The 21,032-nt window shown below is 44.5% G+C and overlaps 3 protein-coding genes across 3 annotated transcripts; all 3 read right to left on the reverse strand.

Moving 5' to 3' along the window:
- Positions 1-3,161: 3,161 nt before the first annotated feature.
- On the reverse strand, positions 3,162-3,558 carry LOC143363889 (uncharacterized; the record flags this gene model as incomplete). Its single annotated transcript, XM_076804418.1, has 1 exon — positions 3,162-3,558. A coding segment is annotated over exon 1 (397 nt), but the record flags the coding sequence as incomplete, so codon positions are not given.
- Positions 3,559-12,670: 9,112 nt separating this feature from the next.
- LOC143363883 (uncharacterized) lies at positions 12,671-14,971 on the reverse strand. The gene has a single exon (XM_076804411.1). The coding sequence runs from the start codon at positions 14,969-14,971 to the stop codon at positions 12,671-12,673; it is 2,301 nt and encodes a 766-aa protein (XP_076660526.1).
- Positions 14,972-15,902: 931 nt separating this feature from the next.
- LOC143363884 (uncharacterized) lies at positions 15,903-21,020 on the reverse strand. Its single transcript, XM_076804412.1, has one exon. It carries the CDS (start codon positions 21,018-21,020, stop codon positions 15,903-15,905), a length of 5,118 nt encoding a protein of 1,705 aa, XP_076660527.1.
- Positions 21,021-21,032: the final 12 nt, after the last annotated feature.

The raw sequence follows: 21,032 nt of genomic DNA on the forward strand, positions 1-21,032 counted from the left end.
TCGCTAGGTCTTTGTAGACAAACACTTTGTTGCCACCATGACGCGATCCCGGCACCGGGCGAACGTCGCGGAAGTGTTCGCGTAACTGCCTCACCATCCTCGCGGGGTCTTCGTTGCTCGCCGTGTTGGTAAAAAATTCGGCAGGTAGCCGAACGCTCTCGCCATAGACGAGCTCTGCCGTTGATGCCAGCAGGTCGTCCCGATACGCTGCCCTAATACCTAAAAGTACTACGGGCAACGCATCGGTCCAACGTTGCGTGCCGTGGCACTTTATGGCAGCTTTGAGCTGTCTATGGAAGCGCTCGACCATGCCGTTTGCCGCCGGATGATAGGCTGCAGTTCGAATATGCTTCGCGCCTAATAAATTGCTCAGGTGTTTGAACAACTGCGATTCGAACTGCCTACCCTGGTCCGTTGTGATCCGGATGGGGGTACCGAATCTAGCCACCCATCCGGCGACAAACTCTTTCGCTACCGTTTCTGCCTCGATATTGGCGATCGGAAAGGCTTCGGGCCAACGCGTGAAGCGATCGACGCATGTGAGGCAGTATCTTTTGCCGTCTGATATCGGTAGCGGGCCCACCAAATCGAGATGGATGTGCTCGAATCTGGCGGACGGCGCTTTGAATTCCGATATCGGGCTGAAGACATGTCTACTCGTTTTAGCGCGCTGACATTCGGTACAACTGCGAGCCCAAGCGCGACAGTCGCGTTCTATCGACGGCCAAACAAATCTCTGTTTGCAGAGTTTCGCGGTGGCCTTGATACCTGGATGGGCGCAGTTATGGACAGCTGAGAACGCGTGACGGCGAAACGGTGCTGTTACGAATGGGCGCGCGACATTCGTTGACACGTCGCAATAGACTTCGACGTCGCTGTCGATTAATTTGACGCGCTTGAGCGTTAATGAGGTGTCGGACGCGGTTAAGAACTTGTCGACTTCTTTGTCGTTTTCTTGCGAACGAGCTAATTCCGCGTAGTCTATAGTCGACGCGATGGATTCGATTCGCGATAGTGCGTCCGCCACCTCGTTATCTTTGCCGCTGATGTGCCGAATGTCAGTGGTGAACTGGCCTACGTAATCCAGATACCGAAACTGTCGAGGGGAACATTTGTCGGATCTCTGGTTGAACGCGAAAGTCAGAGGTTTATGATCGGTGTATATCGTGAACGAACGACCTTCGACCATATGTCGGAATTTCTTAACCGCTGTATATATCGCTAGAAGTTCGCGATCGTATGCGCTGTAGTTACGCTGTGCGGGCGACATGGATTTCGTGTGGAAGGCTAGTGGCCTCCACGAATTTCCTTGTCGCTGTTGCAGCGTTGCTCCGATCGCGAAATCCGACGCATCCACCATAATCGCGAGTTGCGAACGACTCGATGGATGCGTTAGTAGCGTAGCGTTGGCAAGTGCATCTTTGGATGCTTGAAACGCTGTTTCCGCTTCACCTGACCATTGGATCGGGGCGTTGCCTTTCGCCGTCCGACCGCTGAGCAGGTGGTGAAGCGGTGTTTGTACCGCCGCGGCGTTAGGTATGAACCGTCTATAAAAGTTTAACATACCGAGGAACCTACGGAGCTGTTTCGCGGTCTCTGGTTTCGGAAATTCGTTTATGGCCTTTACTTTTTCAGGTAGAGGCCTCGTGCCGTTGCCGTTCACAATATACCCGAGAAACTTGACTTCGGTAGCGGCGAATACGCATTTGCTCGGGTTTACGATGACACCGTACTCGTTAAGCCGCTCGAGGAGTTGACGCAGATGTTCCATATGCTCGTCTTCATCGACTGACGCTACTAGAATATCGTCTAGATACGCATAGCAAAAATCGAAACCGCGTAAGACGGTGTCGATGAAGCGTTGAAACGTCTGCGCCGCGTTGCGCAAACCGAACGGCATGACGGTGTACTCGTACAACCCGAACGGCGTCGTTACCGCGGTCTTCGGAATATCGCGAGGGTTTACCGGTATCTGGTGGTACGCGCGGACCAGGTCTAACGTAGTAAACACTGTCTTCCCTGCTAATGTTCGCGCGAAGTCCTCGATATGTGGTATGGGATACCGGTCGGGGATCGTGCGAGCGTTTAAGGTCCTGTAATCGCCGCAGGGCCGCCATCCGTTGTCCTTCTTCTGCACCATGTGTAGGGCAGAAGCCCACTGGCTTTTAGAAGGACGGATGTGACCCCGAGATAACAGTTCCTCGAACTCTGCGCGAGCGACCTTGTACATATCGGTGGACAATCGGCGGGTCTTACAATACGCGGGGGTGCCGGGAGTCGTTACAATATGATGTACAACATCGTGTTTGACTTGCCTAGGAGTCGCTGTGGGTCGGGTCACGTCGGGAAACTGGGCTAGCAGCTGGTGGTAGCGTGAGTTTCCCGCGATGGTCCGGATGGAGTCCGTGAAACCCACGACGGTGCGTCCCGTTGTCGTCCGTGATGTCGTCTGGTCGATCAGGCGTCGTCGCCTGAGGTCCACCAGTAGGCCGTAGCGCGTGAGGAAGTCGGCGCCAATGATGGGTTTTCCCACGTCGGCGATGATGAACCTCCACTGGAAGGCCCTCCGTAGTCCCAGGTTGAGGTCCATCACGCGGATGCCGTAGGTGCCGATCGTCGATCCGTTTGCCGCAACCATCTCGTATGACGTCTTGCTGACTCGGCCTTTGACGAGTGTGCGTGGATACACACAAAGGTCCGAGCCAGTGTCGACGAGGTATTCGGTCTTCGTCACTTTGTCCGTGACGAAGAGGCGGCAGGTGGATGTTCCGTCACTGGCTGCCGCGGTCAGTGTCGGAGGGACTCGTTTCCCGCATACGAACACGGCTGGCGGCATTTGGTGGACTCCTTCCCAAACCTCTGGTGATACCAGCAGACGTTCTCCGTCTTACGCGATGACCTGGACGAAGACCGACTCCGTCTGGGCGTCCTGCTTCCCTTGTGACTGCAAGGTCGGGATGTTTCGGCGATTCGAAGCTCCAGTTTCTCCAATCGGTCGATCAGGAGCTCTGCCAGGCGGTCGGACTGCGTTGGGGCCGACGTGCTGGCTACCTGGGCTGGCTGCACCTCCGCGTGGATCTGGTCGGCTATCTCGGCTAGCTTGCTTAATGGCAGGTCTGACTGAGCCGAGACGATGGCTCTGGTCACGTTGGGTAGTCTACCTGACCACAGGGTCCGCAGGAACTCGTCGCTGACTGTGGTACCTGCGAGGTTCCGCATATGGCGTAAGAATTGCGACGGGGTTCGGTCGCCTATTTCCTCCTGCTCCAGCAGCTGCCGGATCCTTTTTCCTTGGGTCGCCGACAGCCTCTTCAGAAGTTCGGACCTTAGTGTCCCATACTTGTTGGCCTCCGGTGGGTTTATAAAAATGTCCTGCACTTCCACCGCGTATTTGGGCTCGAGCTGAGACAGTATGTGATAAAATTTTGTCGTGTCAGCTGTAATCCCGTTTAGGGCGAACTGTGCCTCGATTTGGCGGAACCACAGTTCGGGTTGCTCAGGCCAGAAAGGTGGGATCCTGATGGCGACCTTGCTGACTTCTGGCGTCGTTGTCTCCATTTCAATATCACTGCACTACACGCACTTCGAGAGAAAAGAAAAAAAAAAATGCGTGTGATGCGACTCAGTCACCCTGATCACGTCGGGGTCACCAATGAAGGAACAGGGTTATATAAGGCGGGTGCCTTAGAATGAGTGTTCAAATCAGGTGTACGTGACTGAGTCGTTTATTTACAATAAAGAGTGATATCGCGAGAGCGTCCGGGGTGGTTCGACTAAAACCGGCGATTCGCTTCGACTCGCGGTTGAACTGTTATTGCAACTTAGCAACGACCGGACTAGACTCTAAGTCACTCGGCGGATACGCGGCTGTGTCTCGACTTCGTGACTTCCCATTTCGCGTCGGTAGTCTCTGCCTTATATCTTCAAAAATGCTTGTCGGCTGATTGGTGGAAGTCCTTGCGGGGAACTTCCACCAATCCGTGCATTTTGCATAACACGCCCACGTTCCACGCCTCTCGTGCGTGAGAAGGGTGAGCGTGTCGTTCTGCTAAAAATCTAATTTTGGTGATGCAGCGGGGTGTCTTCCGGGCCCCGTGCTAAGTGCGGTACGTGACTGCTGGCTTACGTCAATGGGCCCAGCTTTCCCGGGTGATAGAAACCAGGCACGCGTCGCTGGGACACTCTAGGCTGGAGACCCTTAGACTACCCAAAATTTATGGCGTCCACTTGCGCTATTGAGTTCGTCGCTAGGAACTACAAGGACACATCTGTCCGCTAAGTGGCCAAAAACGTTAAAGACGTTTTCTCACAAATAGCGTCTTATGCTGTGCAAACCATAAATCTTTCTTGGTGCTGGTGCGCTGAAGATTTCTCTTCCGGCGCCCCGCTAGCCGCTACACTATCAACTATCCTATCCTATCCTCTATCCTATCCTATCCTATCCTATCCTATCCTCTATCCTATCCTATCCTCTATCCTATCCTATCCTCTATCCAATCCTATCCTCTATCCTATCCTATCCTCTATCCTATCCCATCATCATTCCTATCCTTTCGTCTATACTATACCCTATCCTATCCTATCCTCTTACTTATCCTATCCTCTATCCTATCCTATCCTCTATCCTATCCGATCCTCTATCCTATCCTATCCTCTATCCTAGGCAATCCCATATCCTATCCTCTATCCTATCCTATCCTCTATCGTATCCTTTTTTCTATAATATCGTATGTTCTATCGTATTCTATCCTCTATCCTATCCTTTCCTCTATCCTATCCTTTCCTCTATCCTATCCTCTATCCAATCCTATCCACTACCCTATCCTGTCCTCTATCCTATCTTATCACCTATCCTATCCTATCCTCTATTATATCCTATCCTCTATCCTATCCTATTCTCTATCCTATCCTATCCTCTATCGTATGCTCTATCCTATCCTACCAACTATCCTATCCTATCCTCTATCCTATCCTATCCTATCCTCTATCCTATCCTATACTCTATCCTATCCTATCCTCTATCGTTTCCTATCCTCTTTCCTATCCTATCCTCTATCCTATCCTATCCTCTATCCTATCCCATCATCAATCCTATCCTTTCGTCTATCCTATCCTCTATCCTATCCTATCCTCTATCCTATCCTATCCTCCATCCTATCCGATCCTCTATCCTATCCTATCCTCTATCCTAGGCAATCCCTTATCCTATCCTCTATCCTATCCTATCCTCTATCGTATCCTTTTTTCTATAATATCGTATGTTCCATCGTATCCTATCCTCTATCCTATCCTCTATCCTATCCTATCCTCTTACTTATCCTATCCTCTATCCTATCCGATCCTCTATCCAATCCTATCCTCTATCCTATCCTGTCCCCAATCCTATCTTATCACCTATCCTATCCTATCCTCTATCTTATCCTATCCTCTATCCTAATCTATCCTCTATCCTATCCTATCCTCTAACCAATCTTATCCTCTGTCCTATCCTATCCTCTATCCTATCCTATCCTCTATCCTATCCAATCCCCTATCCTATCCTCTATCCTATTCTATCCTCTACCCTATAATACCATGTATCCTATCCTATTCTCTATCCTATCCTATCCTCTATCGTATGCTCTATCCTATCCTATCAACTATCCTATCCTATCCTCTATCCTATCCTATCTTCTATCCAATCCTATCCTCTATCCGATCCTATTCTCTATCCTATCCTATCCTCTATCGTATGCTCTATCCTATCCTATCAACTATCCTATCCTATCCTCTATCCTATACTACCAACTATCCTATCCTATCCTCTATCCTATCCTATCCTCTTACCTATCCTATCCTGTATCCTATCCTATCCTCTTACTTATCCTATCCTCTATCCTATCCTATCCTCTATACTATCCTATCCTCTATCCTATCTTATCCTCTATCCTATCCTATCCTCTATCCAATCTTATTCTCTGTCCTATCCTATCCTCTATCCTATCCTATCATCTATGCTATCCTATCCTCTATCCTATCCTATGCTCTTACTAATTCTATCCTCTATTCTATCCTAACCTCTATCCTATCCTATCCTCTATCCTATCATATCCTCTATCCTATCCTATCCTCTATCCTATCCTATCCTCTCTCCTATCCGATCCCCTATCCTATCCTATCCTCTATCCTATCCTATCCTCTATCCAATCCTATCCTCTATCCTATCCTATCCTCTATCCTATCCCATCATCAATCCTATCCTTTCGTCTATACTATCCTCTATCCTATCCTATCCTCTTACTTATCCTATCCTCTATCCTATCCTACCCTTATCCTATCCGATCCTGTATCCTATCCTATCCTCTATCCTAGGCAATCCCATATCCTATCCTCTATCGTATCCTTTTTCTATAATATCGTATGTTCTATCGTATCCTTTCCTCTATCCTATCCTCTATCCAATCCTATCCACTATCCTATCCTATCCTCTATCCAATCCTATCCTCTATCCGATCCTATTCTCTATCCTATCCTATCCTCTATCGTATGCTCTATCCTATCCTATCAACTGTCCTATCCTATCCTCTATCCTATACTACCAACTATCCTATCCTATCCTCTATCCTATCCTATCCTATCCTCTATCCTATCCTCTATCCTATCCTCTATCCTATCCTCTATCCTATCGTATCCTCTATCCTATCCTATCCTTTATAATATCCTCTATCCTATCCTATCCTCTATCCTATCCTATCCTCTATCCTATCCTATCCTCTATCCTATCCTATCCTCTATCCTATCCGATCCTCTATCCTATCCTATCCTATCCTCTATCCTATCCTCTATCCTACCCTATCCTCTATCCTATCCAATTCTCTATCCTCTATCCACTCCTATCCTCAATTCTATCCTATAGTCTATCCAATCCTATCCTCAATTCCATCCTATCCTCTATCCTATCCTATCCTATCGTCAATCCTAACCTATTCTCTATCCTATCCTATCCTCTATCCTATCCTATCCTCTTACTTATCCTATCCTCTATCCTATCCTATCCTCTATCCTATCCTATCCTCTTACTTATCCTATCCTCTATCCTATCCTTTCCTCTATCCTATCCGATCCTCTATCCTATCCTATCCTCTATCCTATCCTATTCTCTAACATATCCTATCCTCTATCCTATCCCATCCTCAATCCTATCCTTTCCTCTATCCTATCCTCTATCCTATCCTATCCTCTTACTTATCCTATCCTCTATCCTATCCAATCCCCTATCCTATCCTCTATCCTATTCTATCCTCTACCCTATAATACCATGTATCCTATCCTATTCTCTATCCTATCCTATCCTCTATCGTATGCTCTATCCTATCCTATCAACTATCCTATCCTATCCTCTATCCTATCCTATCAACTATCCTATCCTATCCTCCATCCTATCCTATCCTATCCTATCCTATCCTCTATCCTATCCTATCCTCTATCCTATCCTATCCTCTATAAAATCCTATCCTCTATCCTATCCCATCATCAATCCTATCCTTTCGTCTATACAATCCTCTATCCTATCCTATCCTCTTACTTATCCTATCCTCTATCCTATCCTATCCTCTATCGTATCCTATCCTCTATCCTATCCTTTCCTCTATCCTATCCTCTATCCAATCCTATCCACTACCCTATCCTGTCCTCTATCCTATCTTATCACCTATCCTATCCTATCCTCTATTATATCCTATCCTCTATCCTATCCTATTCTCTATCCTATCCTATCCTCTATCCTATCCTATCCTCTATCGAATCCTATCCTCTATCCTATCCTATCCTCTATCCAATCCCATCATCAATCCTATCCTTTCGTCTATACTATCCTCTATCCTATCCTATCCTCTTACTTATCCTATCCTCTATCCTATCCTACCCTTATCCTATCCGATCCTCTATCCTATCCTATCCTCTATCCTAGGCAATCCCATATCCTATCCTCTATCGTATCCTTTTTTCTATAATATCGTATGTTCTATCGTATCCTATCCTCTATCCTATCCTTTCCTCTATCCTATTCTCTATCCTATCCTTTCCTCTATCCTATCCTCTATCCAATCCTATCCACTATCCTATCCTATCCTCTATCCAATCCTATCCTCTATCCGATCCTATTCTCTATCCTATCCTATCCTCTATCGTATCTTCTATCCTATCCTATCCTCTATCCTATCCTATCCTCTATCCTATCCTATCCTCTATCCTATCCTATCCTCTATCCAATCCTATCCTCTATCCTATCCTATTCTCTATCCCATCCTATCCTCTATCTTATCCTATCCTTTATCCTATTGTCTATCCTATCATATCCTCTATCCTATCCTCTATTATATCCTATTCTCTATCATATCCTATCCTCTATCCTATCCCATCCTCAATCCTATCCTTTCCTCTATCCTATCCTCTATCCTATCCTATCCTCTTACTTATCCTATCCTCTATCCTATCCAATCCCCTACCCTAACCTCTATCCTATTCTATCCTCTACCCTATAATACCATGTATCCTATCCTATTCTCTATCCTATCCTATCAACTATCCTATCCTATCCTATCCTATCCTCTATCCTATCCTATCCTCTATCCTATCCTATCCTCTATCCAATCCTATCCTCTATCCTATCCTATCCTCTATCCTATCCCATCATCAATCCTATCCTTTCGTCTATACTATCCTCTATCCTATCCTATCCTCTTACTTATCCTATCCTCTATCCTATCCTATCCTCTATCCTATCCGATTCTCTATCCTATCCTATCCTGTATCCTAGGCAATCCCATATCCTATCCTCTATCCTATCCTATCCTCTATCGTATCCTTTTTTCTATAATATCGTATGTTCTATCGTATCCTATCCTCTATCCTATCCTTTCCTCTATCCTATCCTCTATCCAATCCTATCCACTATCCTATCCTGTCCTCTATCCTATCTTATCACCTATCCTATCCTATCCTCTATTATATCCTATCCTCTATCCTATCCTATTCTCTATCCTATCCTATCCTCTATCGTATGCTCTATCCTATCCTATCAACTATCCTATCCTATCCTCTATCCTAGGCAATCCCATATCCTATCCTCTATCCTATCCTATCCTCTATGGTATCCTTTTTTCTATAATATCGTATGTTCTATCGTATCCTATCCTCTATCCTATCCTTTCCTCTATCCTATCCTCTATCCTATCCTTTCCTCTATCCTATCCTGTATCCAATAATATCCACTATCCTATCCTGTCCTCTATCCTATCTTATCACCTATCCTATCCTATCCTCTATTATATCCTATCCTCTATCCTATCCTATTCTCTATCCTATCCTATCCTCTATCGTATGCTCTATCCTATCCTATCAACTATCCTATCCTATCCTCTATCCTATCCAATCCCCTATCCTATCCTCTATCCTATTCTAACCTCTACCCTATAATACCATGTATCCTAACCTATTCTCTATCCTAACCTATCCTCTATCGTATGCTCTATCCTATCCTATCCTCTTACTTATCCTATCCACTATCCTATCCTATCCTCTATCCTATCCGATCCTCTATCCTATCCTATCCTCTATCCTATCCTATCCTCTATCCTAGGCAATCCCTTATCCTATCCTCTATCCTATCCTATCCTCTATCGTATCCTTTTTTCTATAATATCGTATGTTCTATCGTATCCTATCCTCTATCCTATCCTATTCTCTATCATATCCTATCCTCTATCCTCTCCCATCCTCAATCCTATCCTTTCCTCTATCCTATGCTATCCTCTTACATATCCTATCCTCTATCCTATCCTATCTTCTATCCTATCCTATCCTCTATCCAATCCTATCCTCTATCCTATCCTATCCTCTATCCTATCCCATCATCAATCCTATCCTTTCGTCTATCCTATCCTCTATCCTATCCTATCATCTATGCTATCCTATCCTCTATCCTATCCTATGCTCTTACTAATTCTATCCTCTATTCTATCTTAACATCTATCCTATCCTATCCTCTATCCTATCCTATCCTCTATCCTATCCTATCCTCTATCCTATCCTATCCTCTATCCTATCATATCCTCTATCCTATCCTATCCTCTATCGTATCCTATCCTCTCTCCTATCCGATCCCCTATCCTATCCTATCCTCTATCCTATCCTATCCTCTTTCCTATCCTATCCTCTATCCAATCTTATCCTCTGTCCTATCCTATCCTCTATCCCATACTATCGTCCATGCTATCCTATCCTCTATCCTATCCTATGCTCTTACTAACCCTATCCTCTAATATATCCTATCCTCTATCCTATCCTATCCTCTATCCTATCCTATCCTCTATCCTAGGCAATCCCTAATCCTATCCTCTATCCTATCCTATCCTCTATCGTATCCTATCGTCTATCCTATCCTTTCCTCTATCCTATCCTCTATGCTATCCTATCCTCTTACTTATCCTATCTTCTATCCTATCCTATCCTCTATCCTATCCTATCCTCTATCCTATCCTATCCTCTATCCTATCCTATCCTCTATCCTATAATATCCTCTATCCTATCAGATCCTCTATCCTATCCTATCCTCTATCCTATTCAATCGCATATCCTATCCTCTATCGTATCCTTTTTTCTATAATATCGTATGTTCTATCGTATCCTATCCTCTATCCTATCCTTTCCTCTATCCTATCCTCTATCCTATCCTTTCCTCTATCCTATCCTCTATCCAATCCTATCCACTATCCTATCCTGTCCTCTATCCTATCTTATTACCTATCCTATCCTATCCTCTATTATATCCTATCCTCTATCCTATCCTATTCTCTATCCTATCCTATCCTCTATCGTATGCTCTATCCTATCCTATCCTCTATCCTATCCTATCCTCTATCCTATCCTATCCTCTATCCAATCCTATCCTCTATCCTATCCTATTCTCTATCCCATCCTATCCCCTATCTTATCCTATCCTTTATCCTATCCTCTATCCTATCATATCCTCTATCCTATAATATCCTCTATCCTATCCTCTATTATATCCTATTCTCTATCATATCCTATCCTCTATCCTATCCCATCCTCAATCCTATCCTTTCCTCTATCCTATCCTCTATCCTATCCTATCCTCTTACTTATCCTATCCTCTACCCTATCCAATCCCCTATCCTATCCTCTATCCTATTCTATCCTCTACCCTATAATACCATGTATCCTATCCTATTCTCTATCCTATCCTATCAACTATCCTATCCTATCCTATCCTATCCTCTATCCTATCCTATCCTCTATCCTATCCTATCCTCTATCCAATCCTATCCTCTATATTATCCTATCCTCTATCCTATCCCATCATCAATCCTATCCTTTCGTCTATACTATCCTCTATCCTATCCTATCCTCTTACTTATCCTATCCTCTATCCTATCCTATCCTCTATCCTATTCGATCCTCTATCCTATCCTATCCTCTACCCTGGGCAATCCCATATCCTATCCTCTATCCTATCCTATCCTCTATCGTATCCTTTTTTCTATAATATCGTATATTCTATCGTATCCTATCCTCTATCCTATCCTTTCCTCTATCCTATCCTCTATCCTATCCTTTCCTCTATCCTATCCTCTATCCAATACTATCCACTATCCTATCCTGTCCTCTATCCTATCTCATCACCTATCCTATCATATCCTCTATTATATCCTATCCTCTATCCTATCCTATTCTCTATCCTATCCTATCTGTTGAGATCGTCACGGGTTGGTCGATGCTCAACTGGTCAATTTCGAATTTAAACGAAAGTTGACCTCGTCGAAATAATTAGATGCCGTTGTTCGGTAAAATGTAATTTATTAATAGAGAGCAACACAGAAATTAACAATTAACTAGACAGTGATTAAAAAAGCTCTTGAGAATATCGTGGTCGAAATATGGTTGTTCGCGTTTTCACGGTTGAGATGGTTCTGCCTGGTCAGTTTGTGCGCTGCCTCGAAGTCCACTCATTCCACCCCCGTTGACGGGGAAAACTTGCGGGGGATGCAAAAGTCTAGTGCCATTGGCTGATGGGACTTGGAGAGATATTTTTTGGGACCGCCTCTTGTCGTGGAGGTGAGACCCCCTCTCCAAGCCCCGGTGGGAAATTCGAATTAGTAGTTAACGGGACTTCGAGACTACGCGATAGCAGGCCCAATTGGCCCGCATCTGTTTCGGCTTGCATGTATTGTCGCGTTGGCCTTGCTGACTATACCGTCGTTCGAACGCGGGACTGGGGCCTCGGACACGTCGTAAACGTTATTAGAGGGCCCCAAGCTGTAAAAGGCCATATTCCTCTAAAACATCCGAGGATGCGACAATTTTCGAAGGGTACGCGGGTCGGCTCGCGTGGGCCCCAGATGCCGCCGAGTTATGGCAAGGGTCCGTCTTTGTTCGCACGGTTGCCGTAGGCCTGCGAGGGATTACCGTTGAGGGTCACGCCTCAACATATCGCCCCCCTTGAACGGACTGTTCAATTTTGATTAGAACTCGGACTTACTTATTTGTAACTAAAGTAAGCATCGGCTGGATGCACTTATCGATAAAGTAAAAGAACCGCTAAGCTAATACGATGAATATAATATGAGGTACTAAGTTTAAACTATGCTAGGATATAGGGGTGCTTGTATAATTACATGTCGACTGGTAACGGAGAAAGACGCTTTACTGATCGCTTGTATTCGCCGCGAGAGGTTTTTACAGTGACCACGCGAATGATACCGTCTTCGCCAGGATGAATTGCGGTAACTCGACCCAATGGCCATTTCATCGGTGGGGTGTTGTCCTCCTGCAGTATGACCATGGATCCGATCGGCAGATGGAATGTCCCGCCAGAATGCCATTTCCTACGAACGGTCAGCTCCTGTAAATATTCAGTCTTCCAACGCTTCCAGAAGTGTGCTTTAATCTTTTGGATATATTGCCACGACGAGAGTCGTCCGTCGGGCACCTGCGCGTAATCATGGTCAGGCATATTTATCAGGGACTCGCCAATTAAAAAATGACCTGGCGTTATCGCCGTCAGGTCGTTCGGATCGCTCGAGATAGGTGTTAGCGGACGCGAATTTAAGACCGCTTCAATCTGCGCTGTTAAGGTCAGGAGGCCTTCGAATGACAATAGTGCCTCCCCCATTACGCGCCCGAGGTGATGCTTTAGGGATTTTACCGCAGCTTCCCAGATGCCACCAAAATGTGGCGACCTCGGTGGTATGAAATGCCACGTTATTGACTGATTCGCGAGCGATTCAACGATTGCCTGATTATTTGTTTTGTCGCTCAAGAAGCTGTACAGTTCTCGTATTTCCTTATTAGCGCCGACGAAATTAGTCGCATTGTCGGAATAAATGTCGCTAGCCCTTCCTCGTCTCGAAAAGAATCGACGCAATGCCGCTAAAAACGCTTCTGTCGTTAAATCCGATACAATTTCTAAGTGTACGGCTCGAGTGACGAAGCATGTAAAGACGGCTAGGTAGACCTTGATTTTTCCGCGGTTTCGATGAATTTTCTCCTTAATAAGGAATGGTCCGCAAAAATCAATTCCGCATCGTAAAAACGGTCGTGAATATGTGACTCTACTTGCCGGTAAATTTCCCATCGGATAATTTATTGACACCGGCTTAGCCCGACGACAAATAATACAGTTATGTATTATTTTTCGTATTACTCCCTTTACTTGTGGAATCCAATAGTATTGGCGGATTGCATTTAATGTGGCTTGTACACCGGCGTGCAGATTTTTCAGATGTGCTTCGTGAATAATTAACCTAGTTACTAAATGAGATTTAGGTAATAGTATTGGATGTTTTTCTCGGAAGGGCAGAGCCGCGTTTTTCAAACGACCGCCCACTCGCAAGATGCCATCGTCGTCTAGAATCGGAGTTAACGATGACAAATTAGAAATTCGACTTGATGCCTTAATTTCGCGAAGTTCGGATTTGTATGCTTGTTGTTGAACAAGTGTCACGATTCGCAGTTCTGCATTATTTAATTCCCGTGTTGACAAAGGTCCAGATGATGGACTCTTTTTCAAACTGTTTTGGACGAATCGAAGCATGTACGCGACCACGCGTTTAAGCCGCTGAAACGAAGAGAACCTGATTAAAAAATCGGGTTCAGGTATTTGAGTTGTTAGTGTTGTGATTGGACGCAACTCTGGTACGTCGATTGGTTGAAGCGGAGAAATAGGCCATTGCTCTACTTCAAGAGCTAACCAGGATGGCCCGCGATGCCAGAGATCGCAATGAATGAAATCGACTGAGCGCATGCCGCGAGATATGAAATCTGCCGGATTTTCGGCGGAAGCAATGTGACGCCAGTCACTAATATCCGTTATTTCCTGAATCTCCGTTACGCGATGAGATATGAAGGTTTTTAATGTGTGAGGGGCTGATTTGATCCAGTGCAAAGCTACGGTGGAATCTGACCAGAAGAACACTTTGTTAATATTGACATGTCGTAACGCTTGTTTCGTGGAGGCGAATAAATGTGCGAGGAGTTGCGCGGCACATAATTCTAATCTCGGAAGGGTTACGGTTTTTAATGGAGCTACTCTTGATTTGGAAGCTATTAATTGCGTAATTATTAACCCATGTTTATTGCTGGACCGCAGGTACAGACAAGCGCCGTAGGCGCGCTCACTCGCGTCGCAAAACCCGTGGAGTTGAATCTCGGTGCAATCCGCTTGCATAACATGCCTACGTATTTGAAGATTTTGGAGTTCATGTAATTCTTCCCAAAAGGTAACCCACTCGGTATGAAGATCCGTTGGTAAAGATTCATCCCAATCAAGTTGTAGTTTCCACAAGGTTTGCATGATTAATTTTGCGCGCACAATAACCGGTCCCAAGAGTCCGAGAGGATCGAATAATGTCGCGATTTTAGAAAGGATAGTACGCTTAGTGACCTTATTTGTTAATGCGGACTCCTTGACCATATATGAAATTGCATCTGTACGCGCATTCCAATAAACTCCGAGTGTCTTGATGGTTGTGGTGTCGCGTCGATCCCGGAATTGGGGAGAATCGGCTCGCGACTGGGTAGTGGTTTAACGGCGAATGATTGTAAATTCAAACTCCGGAGAACTAGTCTTTATTTCTAAACTGCAAGACTCGGCTTGCCTTCGGTAACTTCTAAGCAGCTCGGTGCTTGAAGTAATTCGGTTCTCGATATTTCTAGACAGCTCGGTGTACTAGTCGGGTTGGTGTATCAGACAGTTCTGTTGTTGTTACAATATTTTGGAATAAGGTAGGCTCGGATGTGGGTGTGGTCTTAGGAAGTTGTCTATGATTGGTTGAAGGATGTGTTTGGAAGTGGTGGAAAATTAGGAAGAGTGGGAGTGGAAGATACATTTGGTTACAGGCGGCTACGGCTATAAAACTATAAATTTCGGTACGCTAACGGTTCGCAGGCCAACATGTGCTCGTCAGCTGAGGTTGTTCGGATTTTTGACTACGCCAAACTACGGTAGGTTTTTTATGGCGGTCATGGTCATTATGCCGCGGGTGGTTGGTCTAGTTGACCTTCACGGTCGTGCAGATGTCCCTTTGCAGAGGGTTTTTACGACGGAACATGCCGCCCCCCTTGAACGGTCGCGTTCAATGATTCCCACTAAAACTGGTCGGATGGTGACAACCTAAAGTCGGTTCGGATTATCTAAATCTAAAGGCTAAAACAATATGTACACTCTAGACTTAGTGGCTAAATGACAATTTGTACAAGTCTAACTTACATTAACAATACGGTTAGAATACGTTACTATGATTACGTAATTATTTACTATATATACAAGGTAGCTGACTTGGATAATATCTATATACAGTTGATATGGGTGTTCTTTGTTTGTGACACAGTAATTTTAAAGTCCCTTAGATGGATTGTTCCAATGGCAATGGAAAAATAGAACGGACGCCTCGCTTATAACAACCACTCGCGGTTTTCACTGTAACTACGCGAATGACATTGTCTTCTCCAGGGTGAATTTCAGTTATGCGTCCTAGCTTCCACTGTAGAGGTGGTAGGTTGTCCTCCTTCAGTAGAATCAATGTCCCAATGTGAAGATGGGCGGTGGGGTTGTTGCGCCATTTGCTCCGAATGTTTAATTCGTTTAGGTACTCCTTGTACCATCGTGTCCAAAAATGTTGCTTCATTTTTTGGATATGCTCCCACACCGATAGTCGATTGGTAGCGATATCAGACACATCTCGTTCCGGAATATTAGTTAGCGACTCACCTATTAGGAAGTGGGCCGGAGTGAGGGCTGAGAGGTCATTGGGATCCGAGGATAATTGTGTTAGGGGTCGAGAGTTTAAAATTGCTTCAATTTCGATTATGTACGTATTGAATACCTCGAATGAAAACAGCGTGTCTCCGATCGTGCGATACATATGATGTTTGAAGGTTTTTACAGCTGCCTCCCATAGGCCTCCAAAATGAGGAGTTCTTGGCGGTGAGAAGTGCCATGAAATACCATTACTATTTAGATAACTATTTATTGGTTTTTTGTGCTGCTCTGACCTTAGAAATGCTTGTATTTCGTCTAGTTTGTTCTTTGCTCCGACGAAATTTGTTCCATTATCCGAATAAATTGTACTAGCATACCCGCGTCTCGAGAAGAATCTTCTCAGTGTGGCAATAAAGGCCTCAGTGGATAATTCGCTGACTAGTTCTAGATGAATTGCCTTGGTTACGAAACAAACAAATACGGCTACATAGACCTTAATCTTTTTTGTGTTACGATGCTTCTTTTCTTTAATAAAGAATGGCCCGCAAAAATCTACTCCCGTTGTTTGGAATGGTCTTGTGGCCATAACCCTATCTCGAGGTAAATTTCCCATTGGGTAATCTGGTGCGGTCAATGGATTAACCTTAAAGCAACGCATACATTTTCGAACTATATGACGCGTTAAGTTCTTTCCGTCAATAGGCCAATACCTTTGTCTCACTGCGTTTAGAGTGCCTAAAATACCGGTATGCAATTGTCTTTGATGCTCGTATTCAATTATTAATCGCGTAATGTGGTCTGATCGCGGTAGGAGTATGGGGTGCCTTTGGCTATAACGAAGATCGGAATTCTGTAAACGACCTCCTACGCGTATAATTCCCTCATCATCAATAAAAGGCGTTAAGGCCAAGATTTTACTGTCTTTATGGATTGCCGTTCTGTGTGTTAGGTTGGTATATTCCTTTGCAAAATGTCGACCTTGCACGTTTTTAATAACACAATTGTGTGCTCTTTTTAATTCGAAAATCGAAAGTGGCCCTGTATTCCTTTCACAACGTGAAGCGTTTTTGCAAAAACGGACACAGTAGGCTATTGCTCGTTGTAAAACTATCCACGACGAGAAACGGTTTAAAAAATCTGAATTGCTTATCCTTGTTGCTAGACTCACAATAGACCGTTGTTCAGGCACGTCGATATTGGGAATTGTAGTCTTAGGCCAATTCGTCGGTAGTTCAGAAAGCCAGGTAGGACCCTTCTGCCATAAACGGTTCGCTAAGAACTCGCTGGGTAGTTGGCCACGCGAGAGACAATCCGCAGGGTTGTCACTGGAGATTATATGCCGCCAATTGTATTCATTAGTGACTTCTTGAATTTTCGATACCCTGTTTGCCACAAAGGTTTTCAAGGTGTGTGGGGCTGTTCTGATCCAGTGCAACGTTATTGTTGAATCAGACCAGAAATGCACCGAATTGAATTGAATTTTTAGTGATTTAGAAATCGTATTGTACAACTCCGCGAGCACTAAGGCAGCACATAATTCCAGTCTAGGTATGGATATAGTTTTTAGCGGAGCGACTCTTGATTTCGCCGCAATTAAATTGATTTTGACGCGGTTTTTGGCGTCGCTTGATCTTATATAAATACATGCGCCGTAGGCTATCTCACTGGCATCGCAGAACCCGTGTAGTTGTACATCTGTATACTCCTTTATTAGTGTTTCCCGCGGGACTGAAAATTCATTTAGAAGAACTAGTTGTTCTTTGTAGGTTTTCCACAGGTCACGTATATCTGACGGTACTAGATCGTCCCATCCTAATTTAGCCTTCCACAATGCTTGCATTATTATTTTTGCCTTTACTATGACCGGACCCAGTAATCCTAATGGGTCAAAGAGTTGGGCAATCTTGGAAAGAATTAATCTTTTGGTGTTTTGCGTGGAATTATCTATTGTAACCTTATACCCAATTGTATCTTCGCGAGGATGCCAGTAGATGCCTAACGTCTTTTTGACTGCCTGCGGATCTAAACACAGGCAGTCGTCGGTAGTTCGCTCTTGTAATCCCTTTAGCAGTTGTGGTTTGTTAGATGACCATTGTCTTAGATTCATCCCTCCTCTTTGAAAAATGTCAGTCAATTGTTCTATTAACTTCGCGGCTTCATCTGACGAATTCGTGCCAGTTAACAAATCGTCCATGTAAAAATCATTTTTAATTACTTCAACTGCTAAAGGATACGACCGTGCTTCGTCCTCGGCAAGCTGTTGTAAGCAGCGTGCCGCAAGAAACGGAGCGCAAGCCGTACCGTAGGTTACGGTGTTTAAGCGGTATGATTTAACCGCCTCGTTTGGACCTTTGCGCCATAGGATTTTTTGATAGTTCGCGTCCTCTGGGTGAACTAATATTTGCCTGAACATCTTCTCAATATCGGCAGTAATCACGTATTGGTATTTGCGGAAGCGAGCAATCAATGAAAAGACGTCGTCCTGAATTGTCGGACCTACCATTAGCGCGTGATTTAGGGACAGACCGGTGTCGGTCTTCGCGGACGCGTCGAAAACGACCCTAACCTTGGTTGTAAGGCTGCTAGCTTTTATTACGGGATGATGCGGTAAATAACAACCCGCATCTTTACAATCCTTGTCTTCTACTTCGGTCATGTGATCTAAGGTTTCATATTCCGTTAGGAATTTGGTATATTGATCGCGTAATTCGGTGTTGGACTGTAGCCTTCTTTCTAGACTATAAAATCTTTTTAGCGCGATATCGTAAGAATTGCCGAGTTGTTGCTTGTTGTCATTGAATGGAAGTCTGACTATGTAGCGACCCCCTTTATCGCGATAGGTGCTTTGTTTAAACAATTCCTCACACAATTGCTCTTGCGGTGAGCATGAATTTGTGACTGAACACTGCTCTACTTGCCAGAATCTTTCTAACTGCGCGTCTAGATCTTGGGTATTCAAATGGCAGTTTATATTTGTCGATACGGAATCACTTATTTCTCCTGACAGCACCCAGCCCAACTCGGTATCTTGAAGAACGACCGTTTCGTTTTGTAATCTAATTCTGTCCTTTCCTAAAAGCTTGTAATATAAATATTCCCCAAGCAAAAGATCGACCTTCGAAGACCTGTTAAAGGAAGGATCGGCTAAAGCTACGTTATTCGGGATTTGTAATATCGTTCGTTCAAATGTGCGCGATGGTAAAGGCCCAGTAATTTCTGGCAGTGTTAAAAATAGTGCACTACACTTAAAATCGGAATGATTTGAGCCGATTTGAGCCTCTACGGCAAATTTTACATGGCTCTCCTGACGCCCTATACCTGACGTCGTTACGTTGAGACGTTTCTTCGGTAAACGCAGGTAAGTCGCTAATCTCTCGGTCATAAAATTGCGCTGCGAACCCGGGTCTAAAAGAACGCGGCATTCATGCTCTCGATTCTTTTGGTCAAGAATTTTAACTCGCGCCGTGGATAGCAATACTTCTTGATCTAATTTACTGTAGGCCGTTAACGCTATGGTAGGCGATGCAGCTTCGTTTAGGGTATTAACTTTCGCAACATTCGATACGTTTGACTGGTCAATGTGCAATAATGTGTGGTGTTTTCCGCCACATTTTCTACATGTAGATGAGCGACATTGTGAAATGAAATGCGTGGAATTTAGGCAATTGAGACAGCCTTTAAGAGTTTTTACTGTGGTTATTCTGTCGCGAGGAGATTGTTTTAAGAATTCTGTGCATTGGTTAATATAATGAGATTGCTTGCATACCGGGCACGAAATCGCGGGCTTGGTACCGACAAAGGTATTGGTTCTATGTACCGGTTTAACACTCCTGTCAGACCAGCGTTTTGGGTAATTATTGTCCCGTGTATGCGCTACTAATTTTACGGGTTCCTCGTCCCGTGAATATTTGTTCAAAAAGGCTAATAATTCGTGATAGGTCGGCAGGACCCCATCCTCGATTGTGCGCTCCCAAGAAGTACGTGTCGATTTGTCGAGCTTTGATGAAATGATATAAATAATCATTTCATCCCATTCCACCGGTTGGCCTAATGATTTTAACGCATTTATATGCATTTCTGCGTCTTCTGCTAAAGCGCGCAATGAGGATGGTTTGTCTCGAGATACCTCGGGTAGTTCAAATAAAGCACGGATGTGGCATTGAATGATCTTACGCGGTTGATCGAATCTTTTCCGTAGTAGGTTCCATGCAACAAAATAATTTTCTTCGGAAGCAGATAGAGCGCTAGTAACGTTGGCCGCGTTACCTATTAGATATGATTTTAACAAGTGAAATTTATGGATAGTAGGAATTGTATCAACCTCGTGAACTAGTGATCGAAAAGTATCATAAAACCCTTGCCACTCTAAGAAGTTCCCGCTGAATTGTTTAATGCGAATTTTGGGTAATATATCTTGTGACGTTGTAATAGTCGGAGTTGAGGCATTACTAACAGTCGGAACAGTTTGGATTTGAGTCCTGTGGGTTAGCTCCCTTAATCGTCTAGCCAATAAATCGGAGCATTCAAAATATGTTGCTTCAAAATCTTTGATTGCCTCCTCGTCTGATTTATCTTGTATCGATTCAACCTGATCTTGTATTATAAAAAACCTTTGGAAGTATTCTTCTAATTTCTTTTGTCGCATCTCTATGTCCGTCACCTCGAAAGTGAGAATCGATTCCCGAACCTGATTGCTTAATCGCGTCAGTTGTGCCTTCACGGCGGCACGCTGTCTTATAAACGATTTTAATTCATCCGCCATTGTTCGAGGGAT

This window comes from Halictus rubicundus, unplaced genomic scaffold (genome assembly GCF_050948215.1).
Source record: "Halictus rubicundus isolate RS-2024b unplaced genomic scaffold, iyHalRubi1_principal scaffold0163, whole genome shotgun sequence".
In the NCBI taxonomy this organism is placed as follows: domain Eukaryota; kingdom Metazoa; phylum Arthropoda; class Insecta; order Hymenoptera; family Halictidae; genus Halictus; species Halictus rubicundus.

Excerpts from the sequence above, each read along its gene's own strand:
- LOC143363883 (XM_076804411.1), bottom strand. The coding sequence starts at position 14,971 with ATGGTCAAGGAGTCCGCATTAACAAATAAGGTCACTAAGCGTACTATC.
- LOC143363884 (XM_076804412.1), bottom strand. The coding sequence starts at position 21,020 with ATGGCGGATGAATTAAAATCGTTTATAAGACAGCGTGCCGCCGTGAAG.